Here is a 20,340-nt window from a genome sequence, read left to right as displayed (position 1 = left end):
TGGAGCCAGCAGGGCCATGAACCCCTGGGGTACAAAGGCGGAGCTAGATGGTGATGGACAGTGTCAGAGGCTGCAGGGAGGTCAGAGATCAGGATGGAGAGGAAAAAAAAAAAAGGCCATGAGATGTGGTAACTAAGAGATCACTGGGAACTTTAGGGAGAGCAGTCCCACTTAAGTGATGAGGTCAGAAACCAGACCGTGAGAGGGTCTAGAAATGAGTGAGAAGGGAGACAACAGAGTTAGAAAATACAGATGGAGTCTAGCTGGGGGATTTTTTTTTTTTAAAGGATGAAGAAGATACAAGTATGTTTATAGGCAGCAGGGAAGGAGCCAGTAGATAGGGAGAGACTGAAGATTAATGAGAGAGGGGGTGATTGTGGGGACAATCTGCTGGAGAAGATGCGAAGGGACGGGCTCAAGGGTGCATGTAGTAGGGTTGGCCTTGGCAAGGGAAAGGGCCATCTCTGTGATCAGGGACTAGAGTGAAGGAGGAGATAATGGGAATATGGCATCGGAGGGATGTGAGGTGAGGAGGGGACAAGTGGATAAAGAGATTAAAAATTAAGCAGAGGAAAGAAGATTGAATGGGAACAGTGGGATTCCAGGCCTGGGTAGAGTGGTTGACCTTGGCTAGAAGAACCGTGGTTTCCTCTGAGACTCGAGCAAAGGAGGAGAAAATCGAGGGTAATGTTGAGGGACTTGAGGTGTAGACGTGGGAAGGAAAGGGATCTCCTGATGGATGCCTTTAATTTTCTCTGTGAAATATGAAACCTGTCAAAGAATTGGAGACAGTGAATTAGGAGGCTTGAGGGGAAAAAGAAAATGTTTAGAGCAGTTAAGGTGGGAAGCAGTGAATGAATGAACAAAAAAGTATTTAAAGTCTTATTCTGTTTTAGACACTCTGCTAAGATACACTAATAAACACAATTAAGAAAGACAATCTCAGGGGCAGCTAGGTGGCACAGTGGATAGAGCACCGGCCCTGGATTCAGGAGGACTTGAGTTCAAATCTGGCCTCAGACACTTAACACTTATTACTAGCTGTGTGACCCTGGGCAAGTCACTTAACCCTAATTGCCTCACCAAAAAAAAAAAAAGAATGTAAGAAAGACAATCTCTCTTCTCAGGGAATCCACATTCTAAAGGGGACTATGGTGGGGGTGGGGAAGGGGTGCCAGGGAGGAGTGGTTTTTTGTTTTTCTTTTTTTTTTTAGTGAGGCAATTGGGGTTAAGTGACTTGCCCAGGGTCACACAGCTAGTTAAGTGTCTGGGGCCGAATTTGAACTCAGGTACTCCTGACTCCGGGGCCGGTGCTCTATCCACTGTGCCACCTAGCTGCCCCAGGGAGGAGTGTTTTGAACAGGTGTGGGGAATGAAGAGGGAAGGGACTGGTGGGAGCCAGAGATCAGGACAGCAAGGGTAAATGTCCACTGATCAGAGCCTAGGGTCGCAGGAGTGGGGATCCAAGTTCTGGGAGGAAGAGGAGGAGGGATGGTTCATTGCAGGCAGCACTAGAGGGGAGCAGGAGGACTGGCCTGCAGTGCTGAGGACCCAGCACTGATAATACAGATTGACAGCACTCCCAGTCACTTTGCCTGTGTGCCTTTCTTTAATATCATTCAGCAGCAAGCGGACAGGAACAGAGGAGGCGGGTGATGGGAGTGGTGCAGGGATGGGATTTCACAAAGCACGAATAGTGATAGGACAGAGGAGGTGCAGGGGATTGGAGAGTAGAGGATGGTCAAGTTGAACTGGTTAACAGAAGGGTCATGATTGAGAAGGAAGGAAAGTGAAGCCAGACCAGGGATGATGGCCTGGGAGAACACTAATGGATTATGGGACCTGAGGTCATGATGTGGATATTAAAAAAAATGAGGAAGATGAAGAAGAGGATGATGGAGGAATAAAGAGGATGATGGGAGAATGGTTGGACTGAGAAATGTCAGTGGTGGAACTCTTGGGGCTGATGACACGTTGAAGAGTCTGTGCATCCTTGTGTGCGGCTGAGACAGCTGAGAAAGGTTATAGGTCATCGTTGTTAACAGAATGGAAGGCAGGGGCATTTGAGGGAGGGATGCTGACAAGTATACTGACATTTCCAAGTATACAAAGGTCGGGGTTAAGTTCGGAAGGCAGTGAGCCAGGTAGAAAACTCTTGAGGAGGGAGATCTTGGCCCCCAAGATCTGGAGAAGGTCATAGTTTTGAACAAACCTCAAGGGATGAGCAGGTTCCAAGGCACAACATCCAGAAAAGGACCTGGAAGTGACAACAAGGAGCGAGGAGCCCCCTCCTCCTGCCTGCGACCTGAGTGTTTGGGCTGGGGAAGGATCTTCTGAAGCTCTCCTGGGTCCCTTATCATGTCCCTTTTCCTTCCCCTTCCCCCAATTCCAGAAAAAAACAAACAGGGGGATGTGAGCCCTTCCTGGAGTCCAAGGTAAAGCCAGCTCTACCTGCCTGCCTGCCTGCCCGCCCGCCCACCTCCCTAGGCCTCTTCTGCCTGTGCATCCCTGGGGCACGGGGATGGCTGCTGAGCACGTGGGCCCTTGGATCTGGGGGGCAGGGGGCCTGCACACTCCCTCCACACTCAGTACTTAGGCAGTCAGGGGAGCTGAGGCACTGACCCACGACCCCCAGCTAAGGAGTGTTGGTGGAGAAGGAAGCCAGGGGCTAGGAGATGGGAGGGGGTGTTCCTGCAAGGACCCCCTGGGCACTGGGTATGAAGGTGCTGTGGAGGGCACCAAGTGCCCTCTCCACAAGGTCACTGAGGGGCTGGGGCCACCCTGGGCTCAGTGCATGCAGTCCTGGGACCTGCTGCTGCATGGGATTGGAGGGGAGGGCATCCATCTGGGATACCCTCCCAAGGCTAAGGGGCCTGGCATCACCCAGCACTGTGCATGGGGATGGATCAACATGCAATTTGGCTGCTGCCAGGGGATTGGAGATAGGACCTTAGAGACAGAGAGGAGGGTGGAGAGGGAACACCTGCTGGGGGACTCCTTCCCCCCCAGATGTACTACAGCTGCTGTCCCATCTGGTTGGTGGTGGGAGCTTCAGGCTGTAGGATATTCTTCCCTTCCCACTCCCCAGCTCCTTAGGCCAATATTATTTCACTACTCATTCTCTGAAGATCATTTAAAAAAGGGACCATGTGGAGGGATTTATCCCTATGGGAAATAGGGCTCCTGAGAATATTTCTAGGGGAAATAACTTTTTTTTTTCAATTAGCAAGCATCTATTTTTCTCTCTCCCGCCTCCCTGTCCCTAACTGAAAAAACAAAAAAACCCTTATGACAAATAATGCATAATCAAGTAAAACCAATTTCTGCATTGGCCGTGTCTAAAAATGTTTCACTGCATCCTGAGTCCATTCACCTCTCTGTCAGGAGGTGGGTAGCATGTTACATCCTCAGACCCCTGGAATCCTGAGTGGGTTGGTTATTGTGTTGCTCAGAGTTCTTAAGTCTTTCATAGCCATTTGTCTTTACGTTGTTGTTACTGTTGTTTCTGGTTCTGCTCACTTTGCTCTGCATCAGTCCATGCAAGTCTTCCAAGGCTTTTCTGAAACCATTGCTTTTTGTCTTTTCTTATCCCACAATAGGATTCCATTGCATTCTTCTGCCATCTATATTTTAGTCAGTTTTCAATCGATGGGTATACCCTTGGTTTCCAGTTCTTTGTCACCACACACACAAAAAAAGAGTTGCTATATATTTTGGTACATATTTGGAAAGGATTTATTTGTGTTATCCTTCATCCTTTCCTAGGTGGGATGGTGGGAAAGAACATGGAATTTGGAGTCAGAGGGCGTGGGTTCAAATCACAGTTCTACTCATTAACTATGTGACCCTGCACATGTCCCCTCTCCCCTGTGGGCCTCAGTTTGCTCATCTGTAAAATGAGGACATTGAACTAGATGATCTCTTGTTCTCACAAATGAATTTCCAGCTCCAACCCCTTTGATGTCAGCCAGTTCTAAAATGCATTTTTCCCACCCCAAGCTATTCCCAAATCTTTCACCATTACAGAGATGAGAACATTATGGAATTAGTATTATTAGCCTTCGTGTGTGTGTTCAGTTCAACTTGATGATCTTTTATTAAGCATTTATTAAGGGCAAGGACCTGGCCCTGCACATTACAATCTAGTAGATTAAAAGGGTATGAAAATGAGTATAATACAAAGAAGAATAAATATAGGGGCCACTAGATGGTGTGGTGGATAGAGCACCAGGCCGCAGTCATTGAGATCTGAGTTCAAATCCAGCCTCAGACACAAACTAGCAGTGTGACCCTGGGCAAGTCACTTAACCATTGTTTCCTCATCTGTCAAATGAACTGGAGAAGGAAATGGCCAAACCACTCCAGTAGCTCTGCCAAGAAAGAAAACTCCTTGGACAGGGTTCATGGGGGTCATGTAGAGTTAGTCACGATTGAATGACTGAACGACAAGAAGAAGAAATATGATGAGAATCTAAGAAGTTGGAGCCCAGGGCCATAGGAGCCTTCCTCTGGTTGGGCCAAGGAGCCTCCATTTCTAGCTTTTCTCAGGTTCGATGCTGCTCTGCAGTTCTAGGCCATTTCTAGTCTCTGGAACCATCACAACCGGCCTTTCACAGATGAGAAAACTGGGGCAGAGGTTAAGAGGCTCAAGCTAATAAATATCTGAGGGAGCATTTGAACCCAGGTCTTTCTGATTCCAAGTCCAGTGCCTTATCCACTACACTGTAGTGCCTCTCAGTTCTGTCACTTATTACCCGGGTGAACTTGGTCATCAGTTAACGTTTCTGGGCCTCAGTTTCACAAAAATAGAAGGTGGTACCAGACCTCTGAAGTTCTTTCTGACTCTTTCTATGTTCACAGTCATTTCAATCAATCAATTAATAAACACTTACTATGTATCAGAAACTGTAAGTGCTAAGCTCTGGGGATACAAAAAGAGGCAAAAGACAGTTCCTACCCTCAAGGAGCTTAGAATCTAATGGGAAGATAAAAAGCAAACATATATGCAAAGCAAACTATGCATAGGATAAATAGGAAATAGCTAACAGAGGGAAGGTACTAGAATTTAGAGTGCTTGGGGAAGGCTTCCTGTAGGAGGTAGGATTTTAGTTAAAAGAAGCCAGGGATCAGGGGCAGCTAGGTGGCGCAGTGGATAAAGCACTGGCCTTGGATTCAGGAGGACCTGAGTTCAAATCCAGCCTCAGACACTTGACACTTACTACCTATGTGACCCTGGGCAAGTCACTTAACCCTCATTGCCCTGCCAAAAAAAAAAAAAGCCAGGGAGGTAAGCAGTTGGAGTGAAGGAAGAAAGAATATTCCAGGCATGGGACACAGCCAGAGAGAATACTCAGAGCTGAGAGATGGAGTGTCTGGTCCGGAGAACAGTCAGGAGGCCAGTGTTACTGGATAGAAGAAGAGAAGGCATGGAGTAAGGTGTAAGAAGATGGAAAGGTAGCAGGGAGCCAGCTTAGGAAGGACTTTGAATGCTAAATAGAGGATTTTACATTTGCAATAGGGAGCCACTGGAGGTTACTGAGAAGGTGGGTGATATGATCGACTTGTGTTTTAGGAAAATCACTTTATTGGCTGAATGGAGATGGATTGAAGTGGGGAGAGACTTGAGACCGGCAGACCCACCGGCAAACTACAGGAATAGTCCAGGTGTGAGGTGATGAGGGCAGAGTCAGAGGAGAGAAGGGGGCAGAGGTCGAATGGACAGACTGTGCTATCCGATTGGAAGTGGGGAGTGAGAGATAGTGAGGAATCCAAAATGACTCAGGTTGTGAGCCTGAGGTGTTGGACGGACGGTGCTGCCTTCCACGGTTCTGTCACTGTGGGGAACTAGGAGGGAGGAAGGCTGGGGGCGGGAAGATAATGAGTTCTGGTTTGGAAAAATGGAGTTAAAGATGCCTCCCAGACATCCAGTTAGAGATGTCTGAGAGGCAGTTGGAGAGGTGAGATTGAAGGTGGGGCAGGGGCAGAATCAGAGCTTGTAACTCACCTAAGGTTGGTGATGAATAGCAGAGACAGGGTTTGACTTCAGGTCCTCGGACCCCAATCTGGTACTCTTCACACCATACCTTTCCATACGGCTTCTTTGTTCCCATTATGATCATCCAATCAGGAGTCATTTTGGTTCAGTCCAACCACCAAGTCTGTCCTTTGCCCCATGCTGGACCCCAGGAGAGAAGAGGAGGCCTGCTTACAGGCCGGCTCAGGGGATGGGGAGCCCGTTGGAGGAGGGCCTCTGTGTTGGGGGGGGGGGATCTCGAGGGCAGCTTCCCAAGTGCACCGCCTTGGGGGCAGGAAGCCCAATTGACCCTTGGTTTTCTATATTTCAAGCAGGAAGCAAAGCAGCGAAGACAGCCTCAGGTGCACCGACCTGCCCCATGTCGGGGAGGAGGAGGTGATCTGGTGAAAACGGCCACCCTAGTGGGAGCGCGGGTCCCCGACCGCCTGATGGATAACGGGCACCGGCCGCTGCCTCCGCCGGGAGAAGAAGCTATGGAGCCTGAATAACGTTAGCTAGGCACGTCCACGGACCGGCCTGCTCGTCTGCACGGGGCCCCCCCGCGCCGCCAACACACCCTGTCTCCATAGCCGCATGTCCTACTGAAACTGACCACTTGTGTAAAAGCGTCGCCCGTCATCTCCGGTTGTTTCTTTTCAGTTGTCGTTTTAAGGGGTGGGGGGCGGGGGGAGGCACGGCATCTACTCCACGACTCAGACATTGGCCTTCGGCGGGCAGGAGGGCCAAGGGAGAGGAGCTGCAGGCTCCCCAACCTGACACCGGGGGGCTGGGGGGTGGGGGTGGATGAGGTGTTTCCTTCGGTCGGACAGTTTCGATGCCAAATATTTCAAGTCGCGTCAAATGGACCACACCGCAGAGGGCGGTGAGGGCCATGCTTTCGCAAGGCTGGCAGAGGGAACAGCAAAGGCGGATGGTCTGGGGGATGCCACCGCCTGGGGAACCTGGACTCAACTCCTCTCCCAAAGGGCTTCGGGCGGAGGCTGAATAGCCCGCGTGAGTCTCATTCATCCCAAGGACTTTTGTTTGCCTTCGCCTCTCTCCCTCACTGGTGAAGGATATTCCTTATTTTGGGGGGGAAACCCCAAAACTTTTGGACATATGATGACCTTAGGAAAAACAAATTTCCGAAAGGGTTCCAAACTCCACCTGAGTGGTTTAAGGGGGGGTGGGATAGGGGAGGGGGAACGTCTGCAGCAGGACTGGAGGGCGTGGTCCCTTGGGGTGGGGCGGGGCTCAATCTGTTGCTTTTAGTCAGCTTTCAAAGGGCATCAGGGACCTTGCATTTCGGAAATAGATTACTGAGCTAATAGGTTTATTACTGTTAACTTTAAAATTCAGGGTGAAATCCAACACTTCCATGTACATTACATGGCTTAAGATTTTTAATTATTTGAATAGGTTAGAATTTAGAGTTCAAAAATGATCTAGACATCAGCTTAGTGGTTTTCAAAAAAAAAAAAGCGCTCTCTTTAGAGCTTCCTACTGGGGATGGGGGCTTTTAGAACTGCTGGGAAGGTGTCTCCCTCTGACTCCCTCTCTAGCATCTTCGCTTGTATACCCGGGAGGTCGCTGATGTCTTGTTCCCACCTTCTATACTAGCTGGCTATATAGCTGGTGAGTTACCACAGCTCACTTCTGGGGGGGCTGGGTAGGAAGTTTCCTCTCAGCAGTCATGAAACCTTCACGGGAAGCCATGGGGTCACTTTTGCTCTACTCGTGGAGGAGATTGTACATACCTGGAACAGCCCCCCAGGTGACAGGTGAGACAGGTCTCGGCTGTCACATTGAGATGTTCTTCCTGGTGGTGGGAAATCAGGATAATTTCCATTTTCTCTTTCCACCAAGAGCATGACTATGCATTCTTTTTTAGCTTGGAATCTGCTTCCTGCCAGAGACAGGTTGGTTCCATCTGAAGCCCCAGTGGAAGGGGAATTAGCAAGGTTCCACCTTTGTTTCTTGGCTTCAAAGCACACCTTTCTTATACATTTTGAGAGTTTGATAGGGTGGAGTCGTTCAGGTGCCTGGGGTCACTTTCTTGGGGATACTTTTCATTCTAGATTGAGTGGCTCAATAGCCACAGAGATAGACTGGGCCTGGTGCCCTCCTCACCTCCTCCTCCTCCTCTTCCTCCTTGGGCTCCATCCTTTTTTCCCTTGAGTATTGCTTAGACAGGATGTCCTAGCACAAGAAATGCAGCAGCATGGGAGACTAGGTCAGGAAAGCCTAGGGCTGAGTCAGACTGCTCACCATTCTGACATCGGAACATTAACTCTGTTTCCTGATTGTTCTTGATCACAGAATACTCCCTCCTCCAGCACATTTTAAAATGTATGACAAATTCCTGCACAAATCAGATCCATCCCTTCTTGTTGCTAAGTGGTTAAGAAGCACCTCTTGAAAGTGGTAACTGTTGGGGCAGCTAGGTGGCGCAGTGGATAGAGCCCTGGAGTCAGGAGTATCTGAGTTCAAATCCGGCCTCAGACACTTAACACTAGCTGTGTGACCCTGGGCAAGTCACTTAACCCCAATTGCCTCACTAAAATAAAAAACAAACAAAAACAAACAAACAAAAAAGAAAGTGGTAACTGTTAACTGTAGTCTTAGTCCCAGTGTGTGTGAGATGGCCAAGCAGTACATGGACATTGTACCAAATCTCCCTCGTGTTTACACAACTGCATTGGGCAGTGCCACAGCTTTTCCCATTTTCAGGGGTCTGGGCCTCACTGCAGTTTCTGATGTCTGTGCTGCGGGTCAGCCAAAGATCAGGGATTTAGAGCTAAAAGGGACCTTAGAGGTCATCCAGTCCAACTCCCTTGCCTTTATTTTACAGATGAGGAAACTGAGGTTAGAGACTGGGCAGAGGTCACACGGATGGTAAGTTGTCAGGACCAGGGTTCAAACCCAGAGCCTGTGACTTCAGATTCATAACTTTATCCAGGTCAGTCCCACACAAGTGGTTTTCATGGATACCACAGGCAAGGGGCACTTGAGGATTACAACCTTCCTTTGGCACAAACTCTTTGGAGTTCAGGCCTTTAAAAAAAAACAAAGCACAGTTATTAAGGAAGATAGAGTGACCACTGAGCACAAGTCCAAACAACAATTGAGTAAATGCAAGCATGGAAGAAAAAGGGACTCGATCTTTCCCACCCCCTGCTTTGAAGGGGGACAGAGAAAAGGGGTGTAGGTTCAAATCCTAGTTCTGTCCTGTATGGCCTGGGTAATAACTGGGCCATCACCTCTCTGGACCTCAGTTCCCTCGTGTATAAAATTTGGGGGGCGGCAAGGCCCCTTTCCAGCTTCTAAATCAGTGATCCCAGAGCCTCTGTTCATCACTCTGCCAACCTTCTGTCTTTGGGGTTAGAGTTTGGTGGAGGCAGCTTGTGTATGTATGAGTAGAAGGGTGAGGGATGGGGGGAAGAGCCTCCAGGTTGGCATCAGAGGCTAGAAGCTCTGATCACCTCATGCGCCTCTTTTCTTTCTCTCTCTCTCTCTCTCTCTCTCTCTCTCTCTCTCTCTCTCTCTCTCTCTCTCTCTCTCTCTCTCTCTCCCCCCCTTTCTCTCTCTCTCTCTCTCTCTCTCTCTCCCCCCCCCTTCATTTTTCCTTTGAGTGGCAATGTGTGGGCCATGCAGATCCCCGATATTAGCATACAAGGTGTGTGACTCTCCCTCCCTAGGTTAGGATTGCTCCTCTCAATTTTTCAGTGGCAGTGAGCATAGTACTTGTTCCTTTAAATGTTAGAGAGCTATGATCTCCACGGGTCTCCAGAAATACCATGGAAAAGAAAGAGGTTGATTCGGTCTTTGGCTCAGTCTTCTCTGTGGTTCACTGGATGTGACAGGTTTGGAGCGATTGCTGCTGCCTTTTGGATTCTGTGGTTTATTTCATGCCCGATGCTTGGTGTTCATTCCTAGTCCTTTTTACTATGCATTTTCCTTTTATCAGGTGTACAAAGTTAAATACTGTGTATTTATCACTTAAATTACATGAACTTAAGAGAAAACAAAACTTTGGTGTTTTTCCACAGATGTTGAAGCTTCTCTGTAAACTTGAATAAACAGATAGTGAAATGGTCTTGTTCTTTGATGTGATTATTATAACCTCTCTGCAGAGTCCAATTCTGCCCCCCGCCCCCCCCCCCCCACACACAGAGGCTTTCAGGGTTTATGTTATTGTAGTTGCCATGTGTCTTTTCTCCTGGTTTCTGCTCACTTCCCTTGGCATCAGTTATATAAATCTTCCCATTCTTCTCTGAATTCTTCATATTCATGGGTACAAACAAAAAATGAACAAGTTGTTAAGCCAGGTGCTGTGTTAAATTTGGGGGAAACCAGGAAAGGCAAAAACAGTCCTTATCCTCAAGAAGCTTATATTGCATTGCAAGAATATACAAATTTACAGACATTCCCCTTTCAATTCAACAAGTTGTTGTTGTTTGTCCTTTGTTCTTGAAGAGGACCGTGACATCAGGGTGATGTCATGACTTGCAGTGAATTGGATTTAAGTGGCATTGGGGGGAGGGTCAATCTGGAAAGATAGGTTGGAGCCAGAATATCGGGGGTTTAAGTACCAAAAAGAAGAGTTGGTATTTGATTCCCGGAACCCAATGGGGAGCCACTGAAGCTTCTTGAGTAGAGGTTTGACATGGGCAGAGCTGTTCCTTGGAAATATCTACGTGATAATTTTGGGGAGATGGATCAGAGAGGAGATCCTGAAGGTAATTAGGCTGAAGTAATCAAGAGATGTGAAGAGGGATGGAAATAGGGAGTTCACTCACTGTGAATGGAAAGAGGAGAGGGAAGCAAGAGATGTAGAGATAGAATTTGATCAGATTTGACAACTGAAAAGGTAAGTGAAGTGAAATGCCATGTTTTTATCAATACATGAGGAAGAGTTGAGAATGATTTTGAGTCAAGGTGACTGCAAGGAGAATGAGTGGTACTCCCAACAAAAATAGGGAAGTGAGGGAGAGAGATGGGTTTTTTGGGGAAAGATGACCTCCATTTTGGAAATGTTGAATTTAAGAAGCCCAGAGGCCCCTTAGTGGATGGAGCACCAGACCTGGAGTCTGAAAGACTCATCTTCCTGTGTTCAAATCTGACCTCAGACACTTAGTAGCTGTGTGACCCTGGGCAAGTTATTTCACACTGTTTGCCTCAGTTTCCTCATCTGTAAAATGAGCTGGGGAAAGAAATAGCAAATCACTCCAGTATCTTTGCCACGAAAACCCCAAATGGGGTCACGGAGTTGGATATGACTGAAACGACTGAACAACAACATGGACTTTCTAGGTAGGAATTTCTAGCATGTCAAGACAAGTATTTATTTAGTGCCTACTATGGGACCCACAGTTCAAATCTGACTTAGTTCCTTCATCTGTAGAATGGAGATGGTCGTAGCACCTACTGCCCAGGGCTGTTGTGAGGATCAAATGAGACATTTGGAGTGTTCTGCTATATAAATGCTAGCCATCAAAGCAAACTAATGTGTACAAACATGCTGTATATAGGATGCATTGGGAATTATGGGAAGATACTTGAATCAAGAAGGATGGATTGGGGTAGGTTTCCTATAGGAGGTAAGATATTATCTGAGACTTAAAGGAAGCCAGGGAGGCTGAGGTGTGATGAGGAGGGAGGGGAGCCAGCCAGAGAGAATGCCTAGGGATGGTGCGCCTTGTGCAAGGGACAGCCAGGAGGCCGGTGTCTCTGGAGTGAAGACTATGTCAGGGAGGGAGGGATAAGAAGACTGGAAAGGTGGGAAGAGGCCGGCTTATGGGGGGCTTTAAAAGCCAATTAGAGGGGGCGGCTAGGTGGCGCAGTGAATAAAGCACTGGCCCTGGATTCAGGAGTACCTGAGTTCAAATCCGCTCTCAGACACTTGACACTTACTAGCTGTGTGACCCTGGGCAAGTCACTTAACCCCCATTGCCCCGCAAAAAAAAAAAAAAAAGCCAATTAGAGGGGGCAGCTAGGTGGCGTAGTGGATAGAGCACCAGCCCTGGAGTCAGGAGGACCTGAGTTCAAATCCGGCCTTAGACACTTAACACTTACTAGCTGTGTGACCCTGGGCAAGTCACTTAACCCCAATTGCCTCACCCCCCCCCCAAAAAAAAAGCCAATTAGAGGATTTTCCATTCCATTTTAGGGAGCCACTGAAGTTCATTGAGAGGGGGTGCTGATGACACAGTCAGACTTTAGGGAGATCACTTGATGGCTGAGAGAAGGATGGATTAGAGTGGGGAGAGCCCTGAGGGAGGCCAACCCACCAGCAAGCTAGTGCAATAGTCCAGGTGTGAGGTGATGAGGGCTGGCCCAAGGGTAGTAACAATGTCAGGGGAGGGAAGTCAGGCAGGCAGCAGTTGATGTGGGATTGGACTCCTAAGGAAGAAGGAGGGCTGCAATCATCAGCATAAAATCATTTAAAAATTATCTTTATTTTTGTTTTTAATTTTTGTTTTTGCTTTTTTTTTTTGCAGGGCAATTGGGGTTAAGTGACTTGCCTAAGGTCACACAGCTAGTAAGTGTTAAGTGTCTGAGGTCAGATTTGAACTCAGGTCCTCCTGAATCCAGGGCAGGTGCTCTATCCACTACGCCTCCTAGCTGCCCTGTTTTTAATTTTTTGATAATAATAATAAACATTTTTATTTAATGTTTTGAGTTCCAAATTCTATCTCTCCTTCCCTCCCTCCCCTCCCCACTCTCTAAAGTGGTAAGGTAAGCAATTGGATATAGGTTATAAATGTGCAGTTATGTAAAACATGACCATATTAGTCATCTTCTTTTAAGTTATCTTTAAAATAAAACAGAATTTTAATTTAAATAAAATTTAAGGGACAAGTAAGCAGCATAGTGAATAGAGCTTTGTACCTGAAATTGGTAAGACCTGAATTCATATTCCATTTCAGACCTTTACTGAGTTGTGTGACCCTGGGCAAGTCACTTAACTGCTGTCTGCCTCAGTTTTCCCATCTGTAAGGGGGCCATTGCCATTTGTCTTGATCTATGTCTGACCACTGGACCTGGATGACTTTGGAGGAGAGGTCAAGGTTGTTGATTTTGCACAGCTTTGCCTCACTTAAATCCAATTCACTTGCAATGCGAGACATCACCCTCCTGACTTCATCGGTCCTCTTCCAGAAATGAACAACCACAGCATCTGTAATATGGGAATAAATGATAGCACCTACCTCCCAGTGTTGTTGGGAAGGACCAAATGAGACATTTGTAAAACACTTTGCAAAATTTAAAGAGCCCTATCAATGCTAGCTGTTATAATGATCATTGAACCCATTGGAATTGATGAGATGCGGTAGAGAGAGGAGGGCCCAGGTCAGCCCTGAGATACGCCCTGGAACATAGATAGTCCAGCAAAGGAGACTGAGAAAGAACAGTCATAGGCAGGAGAACCAGGAGAGAAGTGTCATGGAAACTGGGGGAGGAGAATACTCAGAAAGACAGGGTGATTAATAGCAGCAAATTGCTATTAAGGAGGGTGAGCATTGAATGAATGCCATTGAGCTTTCTGCTCCATTCCTAATGATGTGTTTAGGAGAGTGGAAACATATTTTACATGTTTTCTGCCGCCTGCAGTTTTGCCCATGCCAGCCAAGGGCTTCGTCTCTCTTTTTTTTTTTTTTAGTGAGGCAATTGGGGTTAAGTGACTTGCCCAGGGTCACACAGCTAGTAAGTGTTAAGTGTTGGAGGCTGGATTTGAACTCAGGTACTCCTGACTCCAGGGCCGGTGCTTTATCCACTGCGCCACCTAGCCACCCCAGCTTCGTCTCTCTTATTCCAACTGCTTTGGATGTGTGGTTTTTTAAATTGGGCCCGTGATTTCACAAGTGTAGGGAAATCCCCATGCAGACGTCCCCTCTCTTCTTGTTCCAGTTCCTGGTCTATAACAAAGTCCCTAGTTGCCTGGTGCATTGAGAGGTTGTGAATTGTCCAGGATCTCACTGAGGGATACCAAGAATCCAAGTCTTCTTGACTCCCAGGTAGGTTCTATCATGTTGTTCCATACATCCTGGATCCAAGAGAAATCCTGTTTGGTCCTGGTAGGCCTACCCTCCAGTTTCCAAAAACTCTCCCTGCCTGTTCCCATGATCCTCCAGTGAGACACTCCATCCATCTCCTGAGTTGAACCCTAGACTTCTACATTATTCATTCCACACTCAAAAGGAGCTGGGGGGGGGGGCGCAGCTAGGTGGTGCAGTGGATAAAGCACTGGCCCTGGATTCAGGACTACCTGAGTTCAAATCCGGCCTCAGACACTTGACACTTACTAGCTATGTGACCCTGGGCAAGTCACTTAACCCCCCCTGCCTTGCAAGGAAAAAAAAAAAAGGGAGCCAGGGATGCTGGCCCCCTTGCTCTTCCTCAAACTTGATGCCATGGAACTTTGTACAGGCTATTCCCTATTCCTGGAATGCTTGGCCTCTTCCTACTGACTTCCTGGACTTCTGGGGTCATCCAGGTAGTAAGTGGCAGAGAGACAGGATCTGACTCAACTCAAATCCTATCTTCTGCAGGCCCTTCCTGGCCAATGATGATGCCTTCCCTCTGGGATCTGTATACGGGAGATGTCGTGAAAATTTCTAATTCCGACAAAGAACAGAAACAGCAAAGTCTCCAAGCCACAGAAAATAGGTTTGAGAGAGGGCCTATCTCACAATAAAGCCGGTCTCAGGCAGGAGTAGGACCAGAGAGACTGAGTCAAGGGATCCAGTGGGTTTTTTTGTTTGTTTTTGCGGGGCAATGAGGGTTAAGTGACTTGCCGAGGTCACACAGCTAGTAAGTGTCAAGTGTCTGAGGCTGGATTTGAACTCAGGTCCTCCTGAATCCAGGGACAGTGCTCTATCCACTGCGCCACCTAGCCGCCCTCGATCCAGTGGTTTTTATACCCCAGCAAGGCTTAAATGTTTATATACCCTACTAATTCTAGACAAAACTCCTCCCATAGTATCTTCTGAGCCTATTTCAAATGGTACAGAACATGAGCATTGACAATCATCTAAAAAATCAAATCTGGCATTTAGCCAAAGGGACAATTTGTGGCAAATTCCTAAAATCAAACAACCTCTAATGCTGATTGGTTCCTTCATCTTAGAGGATACTATTTCTAGTGTTGCTGTTAACTATAATGCATCTTTTTTTTCCCCTAGGGCAATGGGGGTTAAGTGACTTGCTCAGGGTCACACAGCTAGTAAGTGTCAAGTGTCTGAGGCCAGATCTGAACTCAGGTCCTCCTGAATCCAGGGCTGGTGCTCTATCCACTGCACCACCTAGCTGTCCCCCCTACAATGCACCTTTTAAAAAGGGACATCACTATAAAGTTGAATGTGGAACCACCATGGAGAGGGACAATGGTCAAGGGTCAATTTTACAAGCACAGCATTGGCTTAAGCCACTAAAGAATATTTATAATACATTAAGAACAAATTACACAATATCTATGCTCTGTGCTTGATGATTAAATTCCAAGAGACTAGAGAACACTTAAGAGTAAGTAAATCACCATTTGTAGTCGATTATACTGATTACTATCACAGTTAAATTACTTATATTTAAGGGGTGGGGAAAATCTCACTCAAAGAGATAATCTCTGATACACTGGGCTACTAAAGCTTTAAATTATACTAAGAAGTGAGCAGAAGAGTGAGCTCCCAAACTCATGACACAATCGCTCCAAAAAACATCCAAATAACGCCATAGGAAAATGCAAAACTCACAGAAGAATGTGCTGAAATCATCTTCTGACCAAGAATGGCTTGGAAGGTCAGAAGGAGGGAGCTGCTGTGCTGATACAGGAGTCAGGCCCAACCCCACAGTCACCCTGACACAGATCCAGTCCCAGGAAGGCCTCACCAGAGAAGGAGACCCCCAGAGCCTCTGAATCAGCTGAAGCGCCAGTGTCGTCTGGAACTAAGCTCACAGTCTGGTGAGAGCGCTGAGCCCTGGGCAGGGGGGAGACTACAGGGGTCTATGCTGGTGCTAAGGCAGAACTTGGATTTTACACCCCTGCTGAGAACCAGGTGGTAGGCTCGAGTAGCAGTGGCCCAGGTTGGGGAGGGGTACAGGCTCCTCGGAGCTAACAACCACAACACACAAAGCTGGTTGATTAGCAAGTTGGTCTGGGGTCATCTAGGACCAGGAATCAGGCCGGGCAAGGGAAGAACCTGATTCTCCTTAAATCATACCACCTGGGACTTCTTAAGCTTGGGATAATGCAGCCTGGAAATAGTGCCCCACTTTAAGGAGATAAAAGTCTAGTAAAAGAAAGGCAAGATGAGCCGACAGAGAAAGGTGAGGACCAGAGAAAGTTTCTTCAGTAACAAGGAAGACCAAGGGGCACCCTCAGAGGAAGATGTCAACGTCAGGGCCCCTATATCTAAAGCTTCCAAGAAAAATATGAATTGGTCTCAGGCCATAGAGGTGCTCAAAAAGGACTTTGATAAAGTTAGAGAGGTAGAGGAAAAAATGGAAAGAGAAATGAGGGTGATGCAGGAAATACATGAGAAAAAAGTCAACAGCTTGAAAAGTCAAATGGAAAAGGAGGTACAAAATCTCTCTGATGAAAATAATTGCCTAAGAATTAGGATTGGACAAATGGAAGCCAGTGACTTTATGAGAAACCAAGACACAATAAAGCAAATCCAAATGAATAAAAAATAGAGGGCAATGTAAAATATTTTCTGGGAAAAACTGCTGACCTGGAAAATAGGTCCAGGAGAGATAATTTGAAAATTATTAGAAGTGAGCAGAAGCAGAAGAACACTGAAAACAATAACAGGAATATTGGAGCAGCTAGGTGGCGGCAGTGAATAAAAGGATTGGACATGGAGTCAGGAAGACCTGAGTTCAAATTCAGCCTCAGACATGAACTGTGTGATTCCCATGCAAGTCACCTCACCCTGTTTGCCTCAGTTTCCTCATCTATAAAATGAGCTAGCGAAGGAAATGGCCAACCACTCCAGTATCTCTGCCAAGAAAATCCCAAATCGGACCACGAAGAGTCAGACATGACTGAAAAATGACTGAACAACAAACAGCAATATTGTAATGATTAACTGAAAAACTCAGCTACTGATTAATACAAGGATCCAACACAGTTCCAAAGGACTCATGATGCAATATGTTATCCCCTTCCAGAGAGAGAACTGATGGATTTTGAGTGCAAATTGAAACAGATTTTATTTCCATTTTCTTTATTTTTCTTGTTTTTTTTCCAACACAGTTAATATGGAAATATTATGCATGATTTCAGATCTATAATGGGTATCATATTGCTTGCCTTCTCAATGGGTGGAGAAAGGACTGACAAGAGAGAGAGAATTTAGAACTTAAAATTTTAAAAAGCGAATCTTGGCCCAGTGGATAAAGCACCGGCCCTGGAATCAGGAGTACCTGAATTCAAATCTGGCCTCAGACACTTAACACTTACTAGCTGTGTGACCCTGGGCAAGTCACTTAACCCCAAATGCCTCACTAAAAAAAAAAAAAAAGTGAATCTTAAAAAACATAGTAAAGCAATAAAAAAACTGTACTAAGACTTTTGAGACATCTAGTATATCTTGTTATGTCTCATTATTTGCATTTCAACTTCTGTGGACTTTACCATGGTTTCTAGAACCTCATCATCCTGAAGATCACCTCATCCCTGAATCTCCTACCTCCTCAGTACCCCATGCCTGCCCTGGGGCACCTTCTTCCTCCCTTCCCTCAAATTGGAGCAGATGGAAGGTGGGCATCAGAGAGCTCTATTTATGGCTGGGACCCAGGGCCACCACCTCATTTCTGCATTCCTCTCAATTTCATTCTTCTCCTTTGCTGGGCACCCTCTCTCCTTCCTCCCCTTTCAGTTTCTTTCTTTCTTTCTTTCTTTCTGTCTTTCTTTCTTTCTTTCTTTCTTTCTTTCTTTCTTTCTTTCTTTCTTTCTTTCTTTCTTTCTTTCTTTCTTTCTTTTTTTGGTGAGGCAATTGGGGTTAAGTGACTTGCCCAGGGTCACACAGCTAGTGTCAAGTGTTTGAGGTCAAATTTGAACTCGGGTCCTCCTGAATCCAGGGCTGGTGCTTTATGTACCACCTAGCTGCCCCCTCAGTTTCTTTTTATGTGTCATCTCCCCCATTAGACTGTAAGCTCCTGGAGGGCAGAGACAATCTTCTGTCTTCTTTTGTATCCCCAGCACCTATCATAGTGCCAGGCATACAGTAGGTGCTTTATGTACATTAATTATCTGACTGACTCCCCTATTATACTGTGAGCTCCTTGAGGGTAGGAACTGTTTTTGTTTGTTTCTCCAGAGCTTAGCACTGTGCTTGTTGTTGTTTGTCCTTCATTCTCTCTCTCTCTCTCTCTCTCTCTCTCTCTCTCTCTCTCTCTCTCTCTCTCTCTCTCTCTCTCCCTCTCTCTTTTTTTTGGTGAGGCAATTGGGGTTAAGTGACTTGCCCAGGGTCACACAGCTAGTAAGTGTTAAGTGTCTGAGGCCAGATTTGAACTCAGGTCCTCCTGACTCCAGGGCCGGTGCTCTGTGCCACCTAGCTACCCCCTCAGAATCACAGTTTTAAATGCATAAAACAATATGCATAGGATTGCCAAGGAAATCAATTATATTGAACTAGTTCTCAAAATTATTTAGAAAAAAAAATAAGTACATTGGACCCCTGATTAAGAACCTCTTGTCACAAAGCTGGAAAGTTTTCAAAGAAAGGTTGCATTGGTTAGCTCTGGGCCCCAGGAATTTAGTAAATAGTTGTTCGTTTGGCTGCTGGGGTTAGGTTTTCACCACCTGCTCCACCCCAAACCTGAATATAAAAGGTCACATCGCTACCAAAAGAAAAAATTAGACATAATGGTATAGTGGAAAAAGCACTAGATTTGAGGTCAGGAAGACCTGGGTTCATATTCTAACTCAGACACTTACTGACTGTGGGACTTTGGGTAAATTCCTTAACTTCTCTGAACCTCAGTTACCTCATTGTTAAAATGATGGAGCTGGACTCAATGTTCTTCAAGGCACTTTCCAGACTCAAATCTTCTCCAGCAGATTACCCCCTCTTATCAGCCCCACTCTTTCACTAATCTTCAGTCTCCTTGTCTACTGGCTGCTCCTCTGCTGCCTACAAACATGCTCCTGTCTGCCCATCCTCAAAAATTTCTCATTTAATACATCCTCCATTCCTGAGAGTTATCATCCTCTATCTCACCTCCCTTTTGTGCCTAAACTCCTTGGGGTAGTCTACAATTTGCGCCTCTATTTCCTTTCCCTTCACTCTCTTAATTCTCTGCAGTCTGGCTTCTGACCTTATCATTCCACTGAACCTGCTCCTCCAAAGTTATCATTGATATCTTTTTTTTTTTTTAGTGAGGCAATTGGGGTTAAGTGACTTGCCCAGGGTCATACAGCTAGTAAGTGATAAGTGTCTGAGGCCGGATTTGAACTCAGGTCCTCCTGACTCCAGGGCCGGTGCTTTATCCACTGAGCCACCTAGCTGCCCCAATTGATCTAATAGCCCAATCTAATAGTCTTTCCTCAGTCCTCATTTTTCTTGACCTCTCTGCAGCCTTTGACACTGTTGGTCACCCTCTTCTTGATACTCTCTACTTATCTGACTGTTCCTTCTCTGCCTCTCTTACAGAGATCTTCATCCAGTGATTGGGGAAGGTTTCTTGTAGGAGGTGGGATTTTAGTTGGGACTTAAAGGAAGCCAGGGAAGTTAGTCGTTGGAGTGGAAAAAGAAGAGAACTCTAGCACGAGGGACTATCTTTTGCCCTTTTCTCTTTTTTGTATCCCCAGTGCTTAGCATAGTGCTTGATAGATAGCAGCTGCTTAATAAATGTTTACTGATTGATTGACCGGACAAGACTTGACAACACATTGGATATGTGGGCTAAGTTTGAGTCAGGAGTTGAGTATGGCACTGAGAGTGTAGGGTGTGGGTAACTTAGATGATGGTAGTGCCCTTGGCAGTACCTTTCCCAACTGGGAATAGGGTAGAATATAGGTGTGTGTGTGTGTGTGTGTGTGTGTGTGTGTATGTAGATAAGATCTATTGAGTTTGAAATAGAGGTGAATAAATAGATCTGAAAATGATCTCTACGGAAACAATCATAGAACCCATTGAGGAAAAACGTACAACAGTATAAACTCTACACTACTGAGGCAGCTCGGTGGATGGAACACTGGATTTGGAGTTAGAGATCTGGGTTTCAATCCTTGCTCTTGTAATTACTACCTGTCTGACTCATGGCGGTCATTTCTTTTGTTCTAGGCCTCAGTTTCCACATCTGCCAAACAATGATATTAA

The 20,340-nt window shown here is 46.3% G+C and overlaps 1 protein-coding gene across 7 annotated transcripts in view; it reads left to right on the top strand.

Annotated features, from left to right (window-relative positions):
• CAMKK2 (calcium/calmodulin dependent protein kinase kinase 2) overlaps window positions 1-10,109 on the top strand; it is a 74,843-nt gene extending 64,734 nt beyond the window's left edge. For 3 of the 7 annotated variants that reach the window (XM_043977371.1, XM_043977369.1, XM_043977367.1), the window contains 2 exons: window positions 2,393-2,435; window positions 6,346-10,109. In XM_043977371.1, the coding sequence (XP_043833306.1) occupies window positions 2,393-2,435; window positions 6,346-6,522 (220 nt within the window). In that variant the 3' untranslated portion in view covers window positions 6,523-10,109. The remainder of the gene's footprint in view (window positions 1-2,392; window positions 2,436-6,345) is intronic. The other 4 variants (XM_043977370.1, XM_043977368.1, XM_043977373.1 and 1 more) reach the window with 2 other exon arrangements.
• The last annotated feature ends 10,231 nt before the right edge of the window (window positions 10,110-20,340 follow it).

This window comes from Dromiciops gliroides, chromosome 1, assembly GCF_019393635.1.
Source record: "Dromiciops gliroides isolate mDroGli1 chromosome 1, mDroGli1.pri, whole genome shotgun sequence".
NCBI lineage: Eukaryota > Metazoa > Chordata > Mammalia > Microbiotheria > Microbiotheriidae > Dromiciops > Dromiciops gliroides.
Note: the sequence above shows the minus strand (reverse complement) of the source record. Positions and strands in the feature narration are given on the sequence as shown.